Here is a 16484-nt window from a genome sequence, read left to right as displayed (position 1 = left end):
TTGAACCATCTTGCCATCATCGCTTTGAATACTTTTAAGTCTTGCGTTATGAAGCCATAGTACATTTCTCCATACTGTTCCTTCAATCATAAACTTTAAAATAAATAAATGAATACACACCACATTGTTTTATTTGTGTGTTACTTTGTGACAAAAGATTGCATTATAATTTAAAAAGAAATGCATTAATTCAATGCAATGTTGAAGGCACTTGCAATTACACCTAGCAATTTTATTTTTCTCACATAAGTTAATCAGGAGCTGCACAAATAGTTTCCTTCCACTCTCAGAAATCCCACAGCGGTGGAACAAATTGTTATCTGAAGTTTCACAAAGCAATTGTTCGATAATTCCTGTTTATGGCTCAATTCCAGCCTTTTAAAAATGATGTGTACTGCCAACACTTGAAATATTTCACAACAGAAGCTGAAAAAAGCATTAGTTGTCATTCAGTGGGTCAGCTGTGTAATAGCTGTGGTCCAGCAGGCCTGGCCTCTTGCATAAACATCCAACTTACTTACTCTGAGACAAGCAAGATATAAGGGCTATGTGAACCACCGATACGCTGGCGAATTTACCGGTTCCGTCTAGGAAAAAGAAAGTGGAGAAGGGGTGCTCATGATTATTGACACGCTCTGTGGTAATCACATTAATCATGACGGTAATACGTCACAGTGAAGGCATATGCCACATAGTGAATTGTTTTTTATGGTGTGCTAAACAAGGTTTTTCATCACGTACATTCAAATGTTCTCCATGTGCCCATGACAACAATGCAGTGAAATGAAATACATGAGAAACAATGATTTTCAATCAGGAAACTGGTAAATTGTATCTTATAGTTGTTGATATTCCTTGGAACTGGTGCACAGCCAGATTTCGAGCCATGATGCAGGATGTAAAAATCACAACACATACAGATGTGTATGTGTTCCTTTTATACCTGTGACAATACTTGTGAGCATCACTGAACAAAGAGTAATATATATTCTAGAAATTCATACAAAATTAATTAAAAATAAAAACTGAAATAGCTTGGTTGGATAAGTGTCCACCCACCTTGTAATAGCAATCCTAAATTAACTCAGGTGTAACTAATCGCCTTCAAAATCACACACCAAGTTAAGTGACTTCCACCTGTGTTAAACTGTAGTGATTCACATGATTTCAGGATAAATTCAGCAGTTCCTGTAGGTTCTCTTTGCTGAGTAGTGCATTTCAAAGCAAAGACTCAACCATGAGCACCAAGGCGCTTTCAAAAGAACTCCGGGACAAAGTTGTTGAAAGGCACAGATTAGGGGATGAGTATAAGAAAATATCAGAGGCCTTGAATATCTCTTGGAGCATGGTCAAGACGATTATTAAGAAGTGGAAGGTGTATGGCACCACCAAGACCCTACCTAGATCAGGCCATCCCTCCAAACTGGATGACCGAGCAAGAAGGAGACTGATCAGAGAGGCTACCAAGAGGCCAATGGCAACTTTGCAAGAACTACAGCTTTTATGGCCAAGACTGGTCAAAGTGTGTACGTGACAACAATATCCCAAGCACTCCACAAATCTGGCCTGTATGGTATGGTGGTAAGAAAGAAGCTATTACTGAAGAAAGCTCACCTTGAATCCCATTTGAAGTATGCAAAAAAAACACACAGGTGATTCTGTAGACATGTGGCAAAAGGTTTTGTGGTCTGACGAAACTAAAATGGAAATTTTTGGCCTAATTGCAAAACATTATGTTTGGCACAAACCCAACACAGCACATCACCCAAAGAACACCATCCCTACTGTGAAGAATGGTGGTGGTAGCATCATGTTATGGGGATGTTTCTCATCGGCAGGGACTGGGGCACTTGTCAGGATAGAAGGGGAAATGAACGGAGCAAAGTACAAAGAAGTCCTTGAGGAAAACTTTCAGCCCACTGCAAGAAAGCTGAAACAGGGACGGAAGTTCATCATTCAGCCTGACGACCCAAAGCATACAGCCAAAGCTACACTGGAGTGGCTAAGGAACAAAAAGGTAAATGACCTGTTCAGAACCTAATGACTTAACTATAATAATATAAAGGCAGCACCTGTTGTAGCAGCGTGATCATAAGCACTCACAAATTTACCAGAAATCTTAAGTGAAGTAGCTTCCTGTACTTAAAACTCAACCCCTTATTTTTTGGAAAAACAGGCTGGTGCGCTGTGGAAGGGTACAAAATGTGACCGTCAATTTGTTTCGTATTATATACAGTATATTTCTTGTATTTTTTTTTTTTTTGACAGCAACGGTTTTACTTGTGTTGAAAATCTTTGGCTCCCTGCACTTTCCATGGCTTTCCGCCAAGCACTTACCTCGGTTTCACCTTCTCGTACTGGGCTTGGCTCTTAATTGCTCCTTTGCAGAGAGATCTATCACAGGATTCTATCTCTATTGAAGATGCATACAGGAAGCCAACTCTTATCTCTTGCCAAGCATTTAATCAACTTTAAAGCATGCTTTGTTGTTGCTTTTGTAGGTTAAGTATGACCCCTTTCCAAATATTTTTCACCAACCTGCACTAGGTTATTGATTGAGCTGGGACCGCTCTAAAGGAGTTTGTTCCTTTGACTAATGATGCACGCTGCCACTGTTAGACATAGAAACGTTTTGCACACTGAATTAGAAAAGATTTTAAAACATGATAAACAACCACAAGCTGTTGAATCCAGTTATATATGCTTTCACTTTATTTATGCTCAACAACCAAACAAAGGCGTAACTTTAATTTGTAGATCTGACTTCAGTAATATAAAGATCAGCTTATGGTCGATGTATTTTGCCGAACTCAACAGGTAAAGTTAAATCAAATTGTGAAAGTTAGCCTTTCAGTGAGCCTTTATAGAAATATGTGCGATTATTATTTATACTTCTGGACCATTGAACCATATAACAGAACTGGCAACTGGCAATAAACCTGGCAGAAAAAAACAAAAAAAACATGAGGATATTATTTGTCCAATATTTTCTGTCACACATTATACTAAAAAATGTAAATAAATAAAGGTCCTGAACAGTTACACAACTGTTAGGGAGTTGTATGAAGGAGGATATTATATAACTATTTCTCTGATTCATTTTTCAGTAGCATTTTACAATAACTGGTGGGAATTAAATTTGAATACATACTTATCAACTAAAGTACCATATCTTATTGAATGCAAATGAAGCAGGCATCAGCTAACAATGTATACAATTCTTCACTTATTTCCAACTCCTATGTCCTGTCCTTTTGATCTATATTGTACAATAAAAGCCCCCTTTCCTACCTTAAATTGTTAACGTGCATGTATATATATATATATATATATATATAGAGAGAGAGAGAGAGAGAGAGAGAGAGAGAGAGAGAGAGAGAGAGAGCGTTATACATTTCCCATGTGTTGCTACAACTGTTTAAATAACGTACCTGAAATTTTTCATTCAAACTTTTCATTGTTAACATCCTGACAACTTTTTACAGTTATACTTGTAAAATCTGTTTCAAAGCTCTTTTCAAAATGTCCGCTCTAGTGCACTGGGGTTGAGAGCTGTCCTCGAAATCACTGCAGGTAGATCCATTAATACAAAAACAACAAAAAAACAAACAAACAAAAAAAAACATAACAACAAATCCTCTGGCTTTTCTGTTCCACACCACATCATGGATCCTTATTGCTGTTACTTGTTTGACAATGTGGGCAATAATTCTTGCACTATCAGTGCACTAGAGCGGCCATTTTGAAAAGATTTGAAACAAGAGTTTAAAGTTATAAGTGTACAAAGTTGTCAGGATGTTAAGAATGACAAGAAAAATGACAGGTGCGTTATTTAAACATGTGTAGCAGCACGTGAGAATGTATAATGCTATAATTTTCGGAACCCCACCACTTACTCTTTGAAGCCTGGTCATTGTTATTTATACTTAGCATTTCCCAGTGGTAAACATACAAAGTTTCCCATAAAACTAAAGACCACTCCCAAGATAGTCAGACACCCTGTCTGGTTCAAGACATTATCTTGACCCATTGACTTGGGCAGCTGAACTCTGTTAAGGTTTAGATCAACTTAATTTGTTATTGCATGGCTGTTTTGATTGGCATTGCAAGAAGGAGTTGTTTAGTCTGATTAGTATCTGTCTAGCCGAACTATGAGTTCCTTTATGAAACAAAAAAAATAATAATCTGCAAACTGAAAGTATAAAAAATAATCTGGATTGTATCTGACATTATATTTAATAGTAAGTGAATTGAGCTAATTGGATATAATGGTACATTTGACACAACTGGAACTAAACTTTAAAATGCTAACCAAAACAAGCTCCACAGTGCACACTGCTCTCACATGACTTATTTTTTTAACTAAATACATGAATAATTTTTTTAACTAAATAAATAAAAAATATACAGTCAAAGGTCCAGCGATATCTTGGCAAGGACCAGTGAAGAAATTAATATGAGAAACTCTCCGAATCGTAATGACAGCTTATATTTTCATAGTGATAAGCTATTTTCCATCATGATAGCTTCAATATTTTTATTATAGGACAGAGATTAATGAACGTATATCATATGCAGATTTGTACTACTTCTCACATGTGGCCTGCAGCTCTCTTTGCAGACTAAACTGAGAATCACTGACCTAACGTCAGATCATATCATTGGTGAACCATAGTTTCACATATGTGCAAAACGAAGCTCCACATGATCCTTCAGAATGCTTTGAGAGAAGGTCCCAGCTACCAAATCTCGTTCAGGCTAATCAACATTTACCCCCAGGGCTTCTTTCACTTGGAATGTGCTACTTGACCACATTAACTGTTTTGCCAGCCTCAGGACATTTTTCTGTTGTGCTACCCGAAACTGGATTGTTGATTTACGCTAATGCTGTTGACATGTGAGTGTAATGTAACCGCTTCATTCTGTTCTCCTACTTCCGTCTGTAATAACAACAAACACTCTTGAAACAAGATGGTTCCTCGCATCCTTGCATTCCTTCCCGATTCTTCTAATGAAGTTAATATTTATTATTTATTTATTTTAAACCACTGCTTACTTTCTACTATTGTGTTCAATGTGTTTCTGTAACTTATAAGATTGCAAATACATCATAAACAGGACACAGAGGTAATCTGTAACAAAATGTAATTTGATTGTTCTACTTGCTTGACACTGTTGTACAATACAGCATTGTTCAGACTTATAGAAATAACCATTGACATGATTGTATTGATTCTTTGTTGGGTTATAATCCATAATTCTGGATTTTCAGACACATTACAGTCTTTTTTTGGCATTTTATTTACAGTCAGGCTGTACTCCAGGCCTGTGTGTGAAGCACTATGACTTTAAATAAATACCACAATATACATATAGGTTCCTGAGTCAACACTGGTAACGATCCAATTAAAAGCAAGCAAGAAATGACTCGGTATTTACATATTAAGTGATTCAGGGCAACAGTTCTTGTGCAAGTTAGTTTTTTTTATTATTATTATTTAAAATATGAGCTTGCTATTATGAACAGTTTGATGGTGCCCTCATTAACACAGGGATGAGACGGTCACTTCGTAATTAACTGTCTATGCTCTCCACTCTAAACTGAGGGGGCTTGAACTGTGCTTAATATCCCACCTTAGACATGGCTGTAAGGGCCCTAGAGTCCTGCAGGGGAGAGAAGGTGGGATGGTGAGTAATAAACATGAAAAATATTGCAGAGGTTGGGGTGTTAATGATATGCAGTGCTCCCTCATTATTTCACAATTCAATAATACACACATTTGCTTTATTCACATCACCTCCTGTTCACAGTAAATTGTACATGTACTATACTCCACTTTATAAGTACCCTTTCCTAGTGTTCCTCGTGTCAATAACAAGGCAGCACTATACTCCATGTTACTATTCCATTCATGTTTCAATTTCCTTTACCTTTGCAATGATTCTGTTGGTCAAATATTGAGTTGTAATCATTTACACTACAGCTGCCTCAACTGCAACTTTGTTTTCTGATACTGATGCTGAATTCTGATGACCTGTTAAAGTATCCATTGTCCACATTCCCAAAGGTGTGAGACTGTGGCCCTTAACACTGATGGCTTCACCTGCTCTATAGTAAAGAATAGATACAATATAGAGTACTGGCGGACGGCTGAAAATCTTTGTCTGGTTACTATGAGATGCTGCTAATACTGTGTATGGAATGTGTTCAGGCGTATTCCCCAGTTGATTAATGATCCAGAACATGTGAATAGATATATCAAAACAATAGTGATTATGTTAAAGAAATTACATTGAAAGAATATGTACAGACACAGCTTTCATTATTGCCTTAACGGGTATTGATATTCTGAGAAACTAAATTAAGAATCTTTAAAAAGTCTGGAGTCAGGCACAGAATTTGTAGAGCAAGTCATCTTAATCTGAAAGTCCACCAATTGACCTAAATAAGTTGACTTTACAACAGTAAAAACTTATTTAAATCCCTGTTTTAAAAACTGCAATAATCCTGAATATTATGTAATATTAGCATTTTGTTAACAAAAAATTGTGCCGATCTGGGATTTTACTGCAAAAGCATAGATGGGATTAGGAAATATTAAAATGCGAGAGCAATTCACTACTGATTAATGCTTAGAAAGATCTCTACAGTGCATAGACTGAAAATTCAATCTGTAGAGATAAAACCACAAGCTGCAGGAGGCAGCCAGCTATGACTGTGTGAAAATTCTGACAAATATGCTGAATCAGTGAAATGTTTATGACAGAGTCTTCAGCCCGGACAATAAAATAAGAATCTTCGGTCAAGTGATGACATTCTAGAGAAGTCTATTAAACTGTATTTGTCAATAATAAATACATTATTTGAGTGAATATATTAGTATGTTATTTTATTCAAACCCATGGATACAGTAACCAACTCTATTGACATATGACAATTTATCTTAAATATTTACTACACTTTTGTTTCAGTAAAGAAAAAAAAAACAACTCAGAGTATTTGTTAGGGTTCTCTTTCTTTCAATCATGATTAATACTAGTGTGTAGAACAAGTTTGAATTATTGTTTACTCCATTTGAATTTAACAGTGAATCACACACGTGTTCAAATGTAATTAAAGGCACTTATTATAATTTGTTAACAAAAAACTTTGCAATGAAGTAAAAGCTTTAATTTGTCCATTTGTATTTCTGGTAGCCAATGAACCAATAATGTATGGCTGTGTATTAAACAAAAACAACTTGTTAATCACAATGTCATTGTGATGCAGTTTGGCTTTGGTTACAGACATTTTTGTAACTATATTTGTATGAGGACATAATAATATTTAGCTCACTCATGGTTTCCATTGCATTCCTGGAATAATCTCTACGTTGTACGAAATGCAGAGACTTCAAAGAAATTAACATCATAATGCTCTGAAAATAAGACTTGCATATGATGTACAGTACAATAATAGATAAACATGGTTTGTTGTTTCAGAACATGCCAATGTATTTCTATTAAACATTGAATTTAATAAAACAGGGGACAAATCATAGTAAAAAAGTGCATCTTCAAATTGAAGATGAATAGGAAATACCATTTTAGTTCATATTACATTTCCTATCACTAACTTTAAAGTGTTAAATCTTTTGTTTTCAGTCTTTCATGGATGAAAGTCAGTAATATATTCTGAAAATGTAAATATTTATAGTGTTACCATTAAAAACATGTCAACGGGACCAGGTCGTGGTGACACAGTGATTATATGAAGTTTAAATTAATAAGATGGATGTTTGTGTACCCCAGACCCTTATCTGAAATCAAACTAGAATAGCATAATAAAACAAAGAGTTGCATACAACTTCTGAAACAGCAGATCCTATCCAGGCACACATTGTATTGATAAATATGTGAGACCAGCTTAATGTCTGAATTAAAGAAGCCAAGAGATGTCACAAGTTTGTCTGGATCTTAGTCCCCTATGGGCCATGGGGGGCCATTCGTGTGATGGATGAGAGTAGCTGTCTCGAGGGAAAGAAAAGACTAAGCATGTCAATGTCACTATTGAGCCAACCGCTCTGCTGATCCAGGCTTGGTCATTGACAGTCAGTGCTTGTCAGGAAAGCTTGCAGGTGATGGGGTTTGGATTCCCATATACAATGCTGGCTTACAGCATGGAAAACGGCTGACAACATTAGGTTTCTGCATCCCTAATTAACAAACATTATTCAGCTCAACTGTGGGCCCCAATCCTGAAACTTTAGCTCAAATTGTAATTAAAGACTGGCTTTTGAAGAGTGCTTGTAATTAACTCTGTTTTTTTATGTATCGCCGTTGCTCTTTAAATGTAGTCTTAAATGCAGCTGTCAGTTACATCAAATAATATAGCCCACAAACTGAAAGAATGCAGAAAACCAAAATAATTTGGGTAAAAGGGTAAAAACTGGATAATAACATTTTGTATTTATCATTCTAGATTCATAGACAAACCTGCTGATATGCATATGTGCAAATGTGTGTATAGTTGTGCTTTTTTTTTTTTTTTAATACAAACATATTTTTTTTTAAACAAACCCAGTGGTGACGCTTTAACATTGCAGTCCTCCTCTCCATTTCAGCTCAGCTCTCTTAAGTCTGTGACACATTTGTTTAACAAACTTTCTGAGGCCGACCAAGCAGTAATGTTGCCATGCATAAAAAAACAATTGCTTTCCTATCTGTCTCTGTTGATGCTAGCCCTCACTTGTCTCACTTTTTAACTGGCCCAATCTATAAACCACTTTGAATTCTGCTTATAATGAGCTATGACAGCCAAACAGATCATACAATGTAGATGTGCTCCTATGGAATGATCCTGTGGGAATGTAAGCAAAGGGAAGAACCTTGATGTACCAATGTGTCTTAAACCAACTGCTAGAATAAATCTATATGTAAGTGGGTTTTTATATATTATTGAAAAATCTTTCCAAGCTGAACATTAGAGTTTTTTTCTCTTTATGTTGGCATTAAATGGTATTTCTCCCCTTACTGAAAATTATAGATCCCTGGAGATTTATGGTTAAGAAGTACTCCTAAAGTTAAATAATAATTAGACAGACAGAAAAAACAGATATTACTATATACAACATTGTGCAGTAACATGAAAACCAAGACCTATACTATACTATACTATACCAAAAAAGGGAAACATATGTACTGTACAGCATTATTGCTTTTTATAGTTGGAATTTGTGCATGATTAAATGGATTCTAATCTATCGTGAAAAAAGAAAATACAGCCCTAGTAAGTGCTGATCTATGACATTAATGTTTTCTGAAGTTTTAAATGCTTTAATAAGGCTGAACACAATGCCTGCTTTCTAATGAGGTGACATTATAGGGTCAGGGGCAGAATTGGGTGGGTGTCTTATTGTGGAGCGCTACGGTTTCTTTACATTTTTAAGATTTGTTTTTTTTTTTTCTCATGAACTACAAAGTTAGTAGTGCTAGGATAGTAGATATATTCACATAATTAGAAAAATAAGACAAACGGCCATTATTACCACTATATATAGAGAGAGTAAATAAATAAAAACAAATAATGTCACAGATTTGAATTTGCATGGGTTCTAGTTTAAATATTCAGAACTTGTGTTTTTTTTTTTTTAAACACTATAAGCTCCTATAAGCACACACACACACACACACACACACACACACACACACACACACACACACACACACAGTGCCACTTTTTAGATTACACAGCAAACTATATGTCTAATTTGTTGAATCAAATTAATTATTCCAACAAAACTAGAATTATGCTGTCAGCCTAACACTGCTTCCTCCCTGTCAGTTTTAATATTGCTGTAAGATGTTGTATTACATTCTTTTCTATACCCAAGTGAGCATTTTTGGGTGTAAGATGAACACTGCTGATGCCCATTTATGGCAGTAATGGCAAAAGCTGTTCCTGGCGTACAATCAAGATATAGCAGAAAGAATGATTGAATGTCTGTGGGACACTGAAAACAGAATGGCACTCACACAGACCTCCCCATAGAAGTGATTTATCTGAAACGCAAGAGATTTTTTTTTTTTTTTTTTTTTTTTTTGCCAAACGCACTTGCACAGTTAAACTTTGTTTTCATCTGTGATTAGTTATCATGTCACCTACAACTACGGCCAAATGTTTACCATCACCCTATAGAATTAACTAATTAAACTTCATAAAAGATGAATGAAACCTGTTGAAATGTTACGTTAACATATTGAATTATATACCGTTTTGTTGTTTTCCATATATTTAACGAAAAAAAATCACCATATTTTAAATACTGTACTACTATTATGGCTTCCAGTAGGCTTTTGCAATATCATTTTGTAGCTTCTTTGACTACATGATGTTAAATAAAATATCTAAATTATGTTCATGTTCATATATATATATATATTATTATGTTGCAATCCTAAAATTCTAGGTGATGCCAAACTTTTGGCCATAGATGTAACACTAATTAAGATCCACTACGGTTTGAAAACCAGTATCTACTGTAAATTTTTTTTTTTTTGAGACATAAATCAAACGTTTACTTTGTGCATCAATATATATATATATATATATATATATATATATATATATATATATATATATATATATATATGTGTGTGTGTGTGTGTGTGTGTGTGTGTGTGTGTGTTATTGTATGTAGGTTTAACGCTAGTTTGTTACAGCTTTAAAGGAAAGTGGTTCAATAATTTTAAATAGAACACAATGAGTTTATTTATTTAGAAAGTTGTTAAATGCAGTCTGGGAATTGAAATATTCCATGCTGACATTGTACAGAGCTGGCAAGATGCCAGGTCCACTCCAGTCTCTAGAGAGGTCCAGAGAACAAGGAATTTAGTGCATTCTCTTCCCCTCACTTAAAATGTAGAAATCATTAGTTTACATCTTGAGCAAAAAATAATCCTTAAATGTGCCTCAAATGATGCCTTATTCTCAGACTGTGAAGGGAGATTGCACAGTATGCATGAGAAGATTACAGGTTGTAACTGCCCTGTGAAATTGGATTTTAAGTGACTTGTTTTATTTTGGGGACTGACATGCAATCCATTTGTCACGTTGTTTTTTTTTTTGGTTGTTTTTATTTTTTACTTTTATTGCCTGTTGTGCTTATAAAGGGGTATTTTACAAACTGTGCATATAATGTAGTTACAGCCACTGAGTAACATCTCCACATATTCTGCATCTATTTCAAATGCTCAACAAAGGAGTTGTGTTGAGTTCAAATAACTGATCTACAAATGACTTCTTCATGTTCGTGTCCTTTTTATTTCACAAAATAAAATTCTGTAGGGAATACGTTTTCTAACAATTTAAAACATAATAACATGGAAGGTATGGGTTCATTTTTAAACCATTTGTCTTTTTGCCCCATCCAAAAAAAAAAAAAAAAAAAAATGTCAATCTTGATTAACTATTGAAAAGGTTACATCGAGAAAACCACCCCACCCCCCCAAAAATAAAAAGAGAACATGTCAAAATAGTATATTTACTGATCAGAATGAAATGAGTTCTTGTTACAGGCCCTGGTGCAAAAAGAGACTTGAACTATTAATGTTAAAAAAATAAAAAAATAAATACATTTCTTTCTGAACAGATTTACACAAACTGCTACAGTATAATCATCCACCCACATCCATATAGCACATTTTACAAAAGAAGTGTTTGTATTAAAGATTGTTGACGCATAACTACAGAGTATTCTGCCTTGTGCTTCACAAATAAATGTGTGTAAGGAAGGTAGTGGAAATACTTGTCTGAATACACATTCTTCTGCAAAGATATGTTTTCCAAACCGTTAATTAACTTTGTTTTATTTGCAAGTTAATTGTTTCGTGCTGCATACAGCGTTCTGCACAGTTATGGCAAAGCAAACGCTACAGCAAGAATGAGCGGCTGTGGTGCACAAACTCTATAGAAAGTTTTACCTCGGGATATTTTCTAAACAATATCTAATTGCGTCAGTGAAAAAAAAAAAAAACTGGGTGAACGTTCCTAGTAGTTGATAGAAAAGTGAGTGTTAAACTGCAAACGATGTACTGTTATTTTTTATAATCTTGGTTTTTGTCTTTATCACATTTATCAGGCGATTGTGAATCAATACTTCAGAATTTTAACTCCCTTCCCCCTTACCACCGACACACTCACACACACACACACACACACACACACACACACACACACACACACACACACACACACACAAATACATACTTTTTCATAATTACTCATACACAATAATACGTTAGTGTTTTACAAATTACATTTTAAAATGTGCATTTCCCTAAGTGGTATGCATAGCTATTAAAAGGTACTCAATAATCGATACAACATCACCCTCATACATACATCATCAGCAGGTAGTACAAACATTGCCTGGTATGCTAGTTACAGTTTGCACCTACTGCTTTTTGGTGTTGCTAAAAAAAATATGCTATTTACAAATATTTAAATATGTACTTTACAGTATCGTAAATATAGCTGCTTTTAATTGTCTTTTAAAATACATGTTTTATACACTAAGTATTGCTAATAATAATAATAATAATAATAATAATAATAATAATAATAATAATAATAATAATAATAATTTTTATGAAGTTTTAAAAAATTTCATTTTAGTTTCAGTTGTCAATATAGATTGAATTATTGCAGATGCGGGCTAAGCACGCATATTGATCAATTATTTTAGGTTTACCCGCGTAAAATGGCACAGCTGACATTTTCAAACCATTAGAATATACAATTGTTGGGTATACATGTAACATAAGAATATACAGTGTACCATATAACAGTTTTCCACAAAAACAAATAATATAAAAACACAGGTCAAGTTCAAAGTAAATAATTTTAGTGTCATTGGTCCCTTTGTTATGTGCAGTGTGTGTGACCTGGTATCTGAGGGAAAAGGAAATGATATTTCAAAACACGAAAAACATAAGTTTTGGAATGGTTTCCTTTATTGCTGCATCTGAACTGAATTGCTGTGAAACATTACCAGTACAAGCGTAACACATAGACTATATTATGAATTATCCATTCAGTTTTAGTTTTAGGTGTAGAAAGCTCGGGGTGAAATATTACATATATTTGTTTAAGTTTCCAAAATAAATAAATGAATAAATAAATAAATAAATGTAGTGCATTAAGAAGTCCATTAAATACATGCCATTTGAAAAACACTCGCCACAGAACCAATCATATTATTTCGGTTGATAGGAGACGACGTCCTGAATGCATAAAAAGAAATAAGGAAAATGGTGTGATGAAGTCAAAATGATCCTGTATTTACCTATATCACCTGAAACCACTCAAAATAGTATTGGAGCAAACTGCAAACTTCTGGAGCACTGCAAGAAATCACAGCGTTTACATACACTTCAACACATTGGGGTGGGAGGGGGAGAATTGCCGACACATTTCGGAACACTTTAAACTTCTCGATTATTATTATTATTATTATTATTATTATTATTATTATTATTATTATTATTTATTATTATTATTATTATTATTATTATTATTATTATTATTATCTCTGTGTAGTTCCTACTGTTAGCGCTATAGGCATTCATTAGCCCTTATGTTGCTAATTCATTATTATTATTAACGACAGGGTCAATAGCAAATTCAACATGAGTAGGTCCTACGGTTTAAATCCAAGTAAACAATCCAACTCCAGCCTGGAATTCCACCAGCCTAGTTCACAACATTTACAGACCTTGCTTCCCTGCAGCTTAATCATAGAAAAACACTCAATTTACAAAGATGTATTACAAAGATTTCTAAAACCGAATTGTAGCTTTATATTACCACTTGTTGCACAATAAAACAATTATCACAAAGCATTATGCAAAAAAAAAAAAATACACCGAACGCAAATTTGCTATTAAAACCACTTTAAAAATACTCACAAGGTTGCATGAAAAATACAGTCGCTGAAACATATAAATATTTGGCATATAAACAATGTAAGAGCCGTTTTCTGTAACACCAGTTCGAGCAACATTTCAACGACAGAAATCACCCAGATTTGCTCCTGTTTCACTTACATTGGTAAAGTGCAAGTTAAAATGTAAACGCATCGTTCCTTTTCGGGATCTTTGCTTTCTCTAAGGCCACCTGCCTTTTCAATGTTGCTGCTGCAAATTTAGAGTGACCAGAATTGAGCGTACATTTAACAGCGAAGTCCACGGGCTGGACATTGAAGTTAAGCGACAGCGCCCACTACATGCAAAGAAAACTGTTCACAGCTCGTTCTGTGTTAAAGTTCCTTCTTTTTTCCCCAACTTTTTTTCAAACTCCTTTTGCTAGTATAAGCTTGTGGTATTACAGGACTCCTTTCCACAAACCAGCCAGCCCAATGACATTTCATAGAAGTTTCCCTTTTATTTTTGCAAGGTTACTCTGCGTGGAGAGAGGAAAGGTCGGTTCCTAATGACAGTAATGTAAATAATACAGGTTGTTACTGTATTTAGATGTGAAAACATTGATAACACATAACAGATACACATGTACAAGATGGCAGTTTGTAAAAGGCATTGAAAGAGATATTGCACCTACTTGTGGTGAGTTTTCTTGCCCTGCCTTTGGACCTCATGATGCCAGTCTTTCGGCGTGGGTTTGTTTGATTTTTTTTCTTAGATCTTTTCTTCCTTTTTCTTTTTTCTGTCTCTTTCTCTCTGTTTCTCAATCCAGACTCGCTATCTCTCCAGCATTGTCAATTTGGACACCTTCGCACATGCGCACTGTCAAACTGCCAGCGCCGCCAAAAAAGTTTGGAGCGATTTATCACTTGATATTACTGATCTTGTCACATGGCAAGATCTCCTTTTGCTTCAGATCTTGAAAGATCAGCGAGCCAGAAATAAAAGCGTGCTCTAAACCCAGAACAACGGAGAATCAGAGACATTAATAATAATAAACAGTTCGCAAGCAGCTATGATACATACTTCTGTGGAAGGTACATTACACGTTACACATTTTCATTAAACGAACTTTGTTAAATGTTTTGTTATGTATTACCATGAAGTTTTATTTTATTTTATTTTTATTTTCAGTCACATTGGTTAAATTATTTACCCCCTCCCCCGCACCATAAAAAGGTGGGGGGCAAAATCACCCTATATCAGAAATCCCTATTAAAATGCAGGTTTCACGAGGTCAAGATTCTTTAGTTCATAAAGTATTTTATTTATGTATTTGTATTTTTGTATTGTAATATTTCTTGTCTAGGTCTCACTTGCAAAATGGATTTTAATCTCAATGTGATTTCCTTGTAAAATAAAGGTTTAATATTACTACTACTACTACTACTACTAATACTAATAATAATAATAATAATAATAATAATAATAATAATAATAATAATAATAATAATAATAATAATAATAATAATAATAGTTTCAAGTAATGTGATGCTTACCGATTTGGGTGGTAAAAATTCAATTCCTTTACTTAAGTGATGCCTGCAAACCCAAATTTTGCCTGAAAATGTTGCGTTTGTGTAAACAAAAAAAAATGCCCTGTTGTAAGCTCTTCAAAAAGAAATGTATCGCTGTCACATGCCATGATGTATTCGTTAAACTATTTTCCTCTTAATCGGAAATTACAGTGCTAGAAAAAAAAAAAAAAAAAAGTCCTGATTTGCACATTTGATGGGACTCCCCTTAAAAGTGTACTATGCTAATTGTGTTAGTGTCCAGTGACAATTGACATTTGGGCAAATGTTCCACAATAAACTATAAGTGGGGATTATTATTATTGGTCTTTTCTGAAAGAAAGCCTACACATATCTGTATAATACGGTTAAATGAAAAAGCAATATATTATTTAAAGCCTATACTGTTACACAACACATAGTTTTGAGGTTATCTAAGCTACCTTAAACTAAACTCTGCAAAATAAATATACTAATACGATTGAAGTTGTGGGGTATTGTAGGTCTATTATTAAAACATAGATACGTAGAATGTACTTTTTCTGAAAGGGTGTTTGCATATATGTCCAATTTGGTCAGATCGCTGGGTTTGTGGTAGTAGATGTCCCTAGAGGACCAGACGAGGTTAACTAAACGTCTCGTCGTCTTGGCAGATGGACATACAGCCACGGGACAGGGTACTGGGGCGCTTTTCCTGTGAAACTGCATACGTATCGTCTAAAGTCTTGGTTTACCTTTCACATCATAATGCATAACTATGAATAATAATCATATTCTAGAATGAAATGCAGATGTTGCGTTTAGAGTATAATTGAACTATTAAGTTGCAAATACATATGTTTATCTTTTCATTATTTCTTTATGTGCATGCATGTATGTATGTATGTGCGATGTAAGTGTTATAAACAATTTATGGATAAAAACAATCTTTTAACCATAGCATGGGTTTGACAACTGTGCTGCTTTTATAAGGAGGTTTTTCTGTACAAAAACAAACATACCGTATATAGA

General features: G+C 34.5%; 1 protein-coding gene across 7 annotated transcripts in view; it reads right to left on the bottom strand.

Annotated features, from left to right (window-relative positions):
• LOC121322874 (histone-lysine N-methyltransferase MECOM-like) overlaps window positions 1-14887 on the bottom strand; it is a 187101-nt gene extending 172214 nt beyond the window's left edge. For 4 of the 7 annotated variants that reach the window (XM_041263337.1, XM_041263338.1, XM_041263340.1 and 1 more), the window contains exon 1: window positions 14597-14886. In XM_041263337.1, the coding sequence (XP_041119271.1) occupies window positions 14597-14633 (37 nt within the window). In that variant the 5' untranslated portion in view covers window positions 14634-14886. Of the gene's footprint in view, window positions 1-14596 lie in introns of all 7 variants that reach the window. The other 3 variants (XM_041263339.1, XM_041263342.1, XM_041263343.1) reach the window with 1 other exon arrangement.
• Between the last annotated feature and the right edge of the window lie 1597 nt (window positions 14888-16484).

This window comes from Polyodon spathula, chromosome 11 (assembly GCF_017654505.1).
Source record: "Polyodon spathula isolate WHYD16114869_AA chromosome 11, ASM1765450v1, whole genome shotgun sequence".
Classification (NCBI taxonomy): Eukaryota; Metazoa; Chordata; class Actinopteri; order Acipenseriformes; family Polyodontidae; genus Polyodon; species Polyodon spathula.
This window is presented reverse-complemented; position numbering and strand designations above follow the sequence as displayed.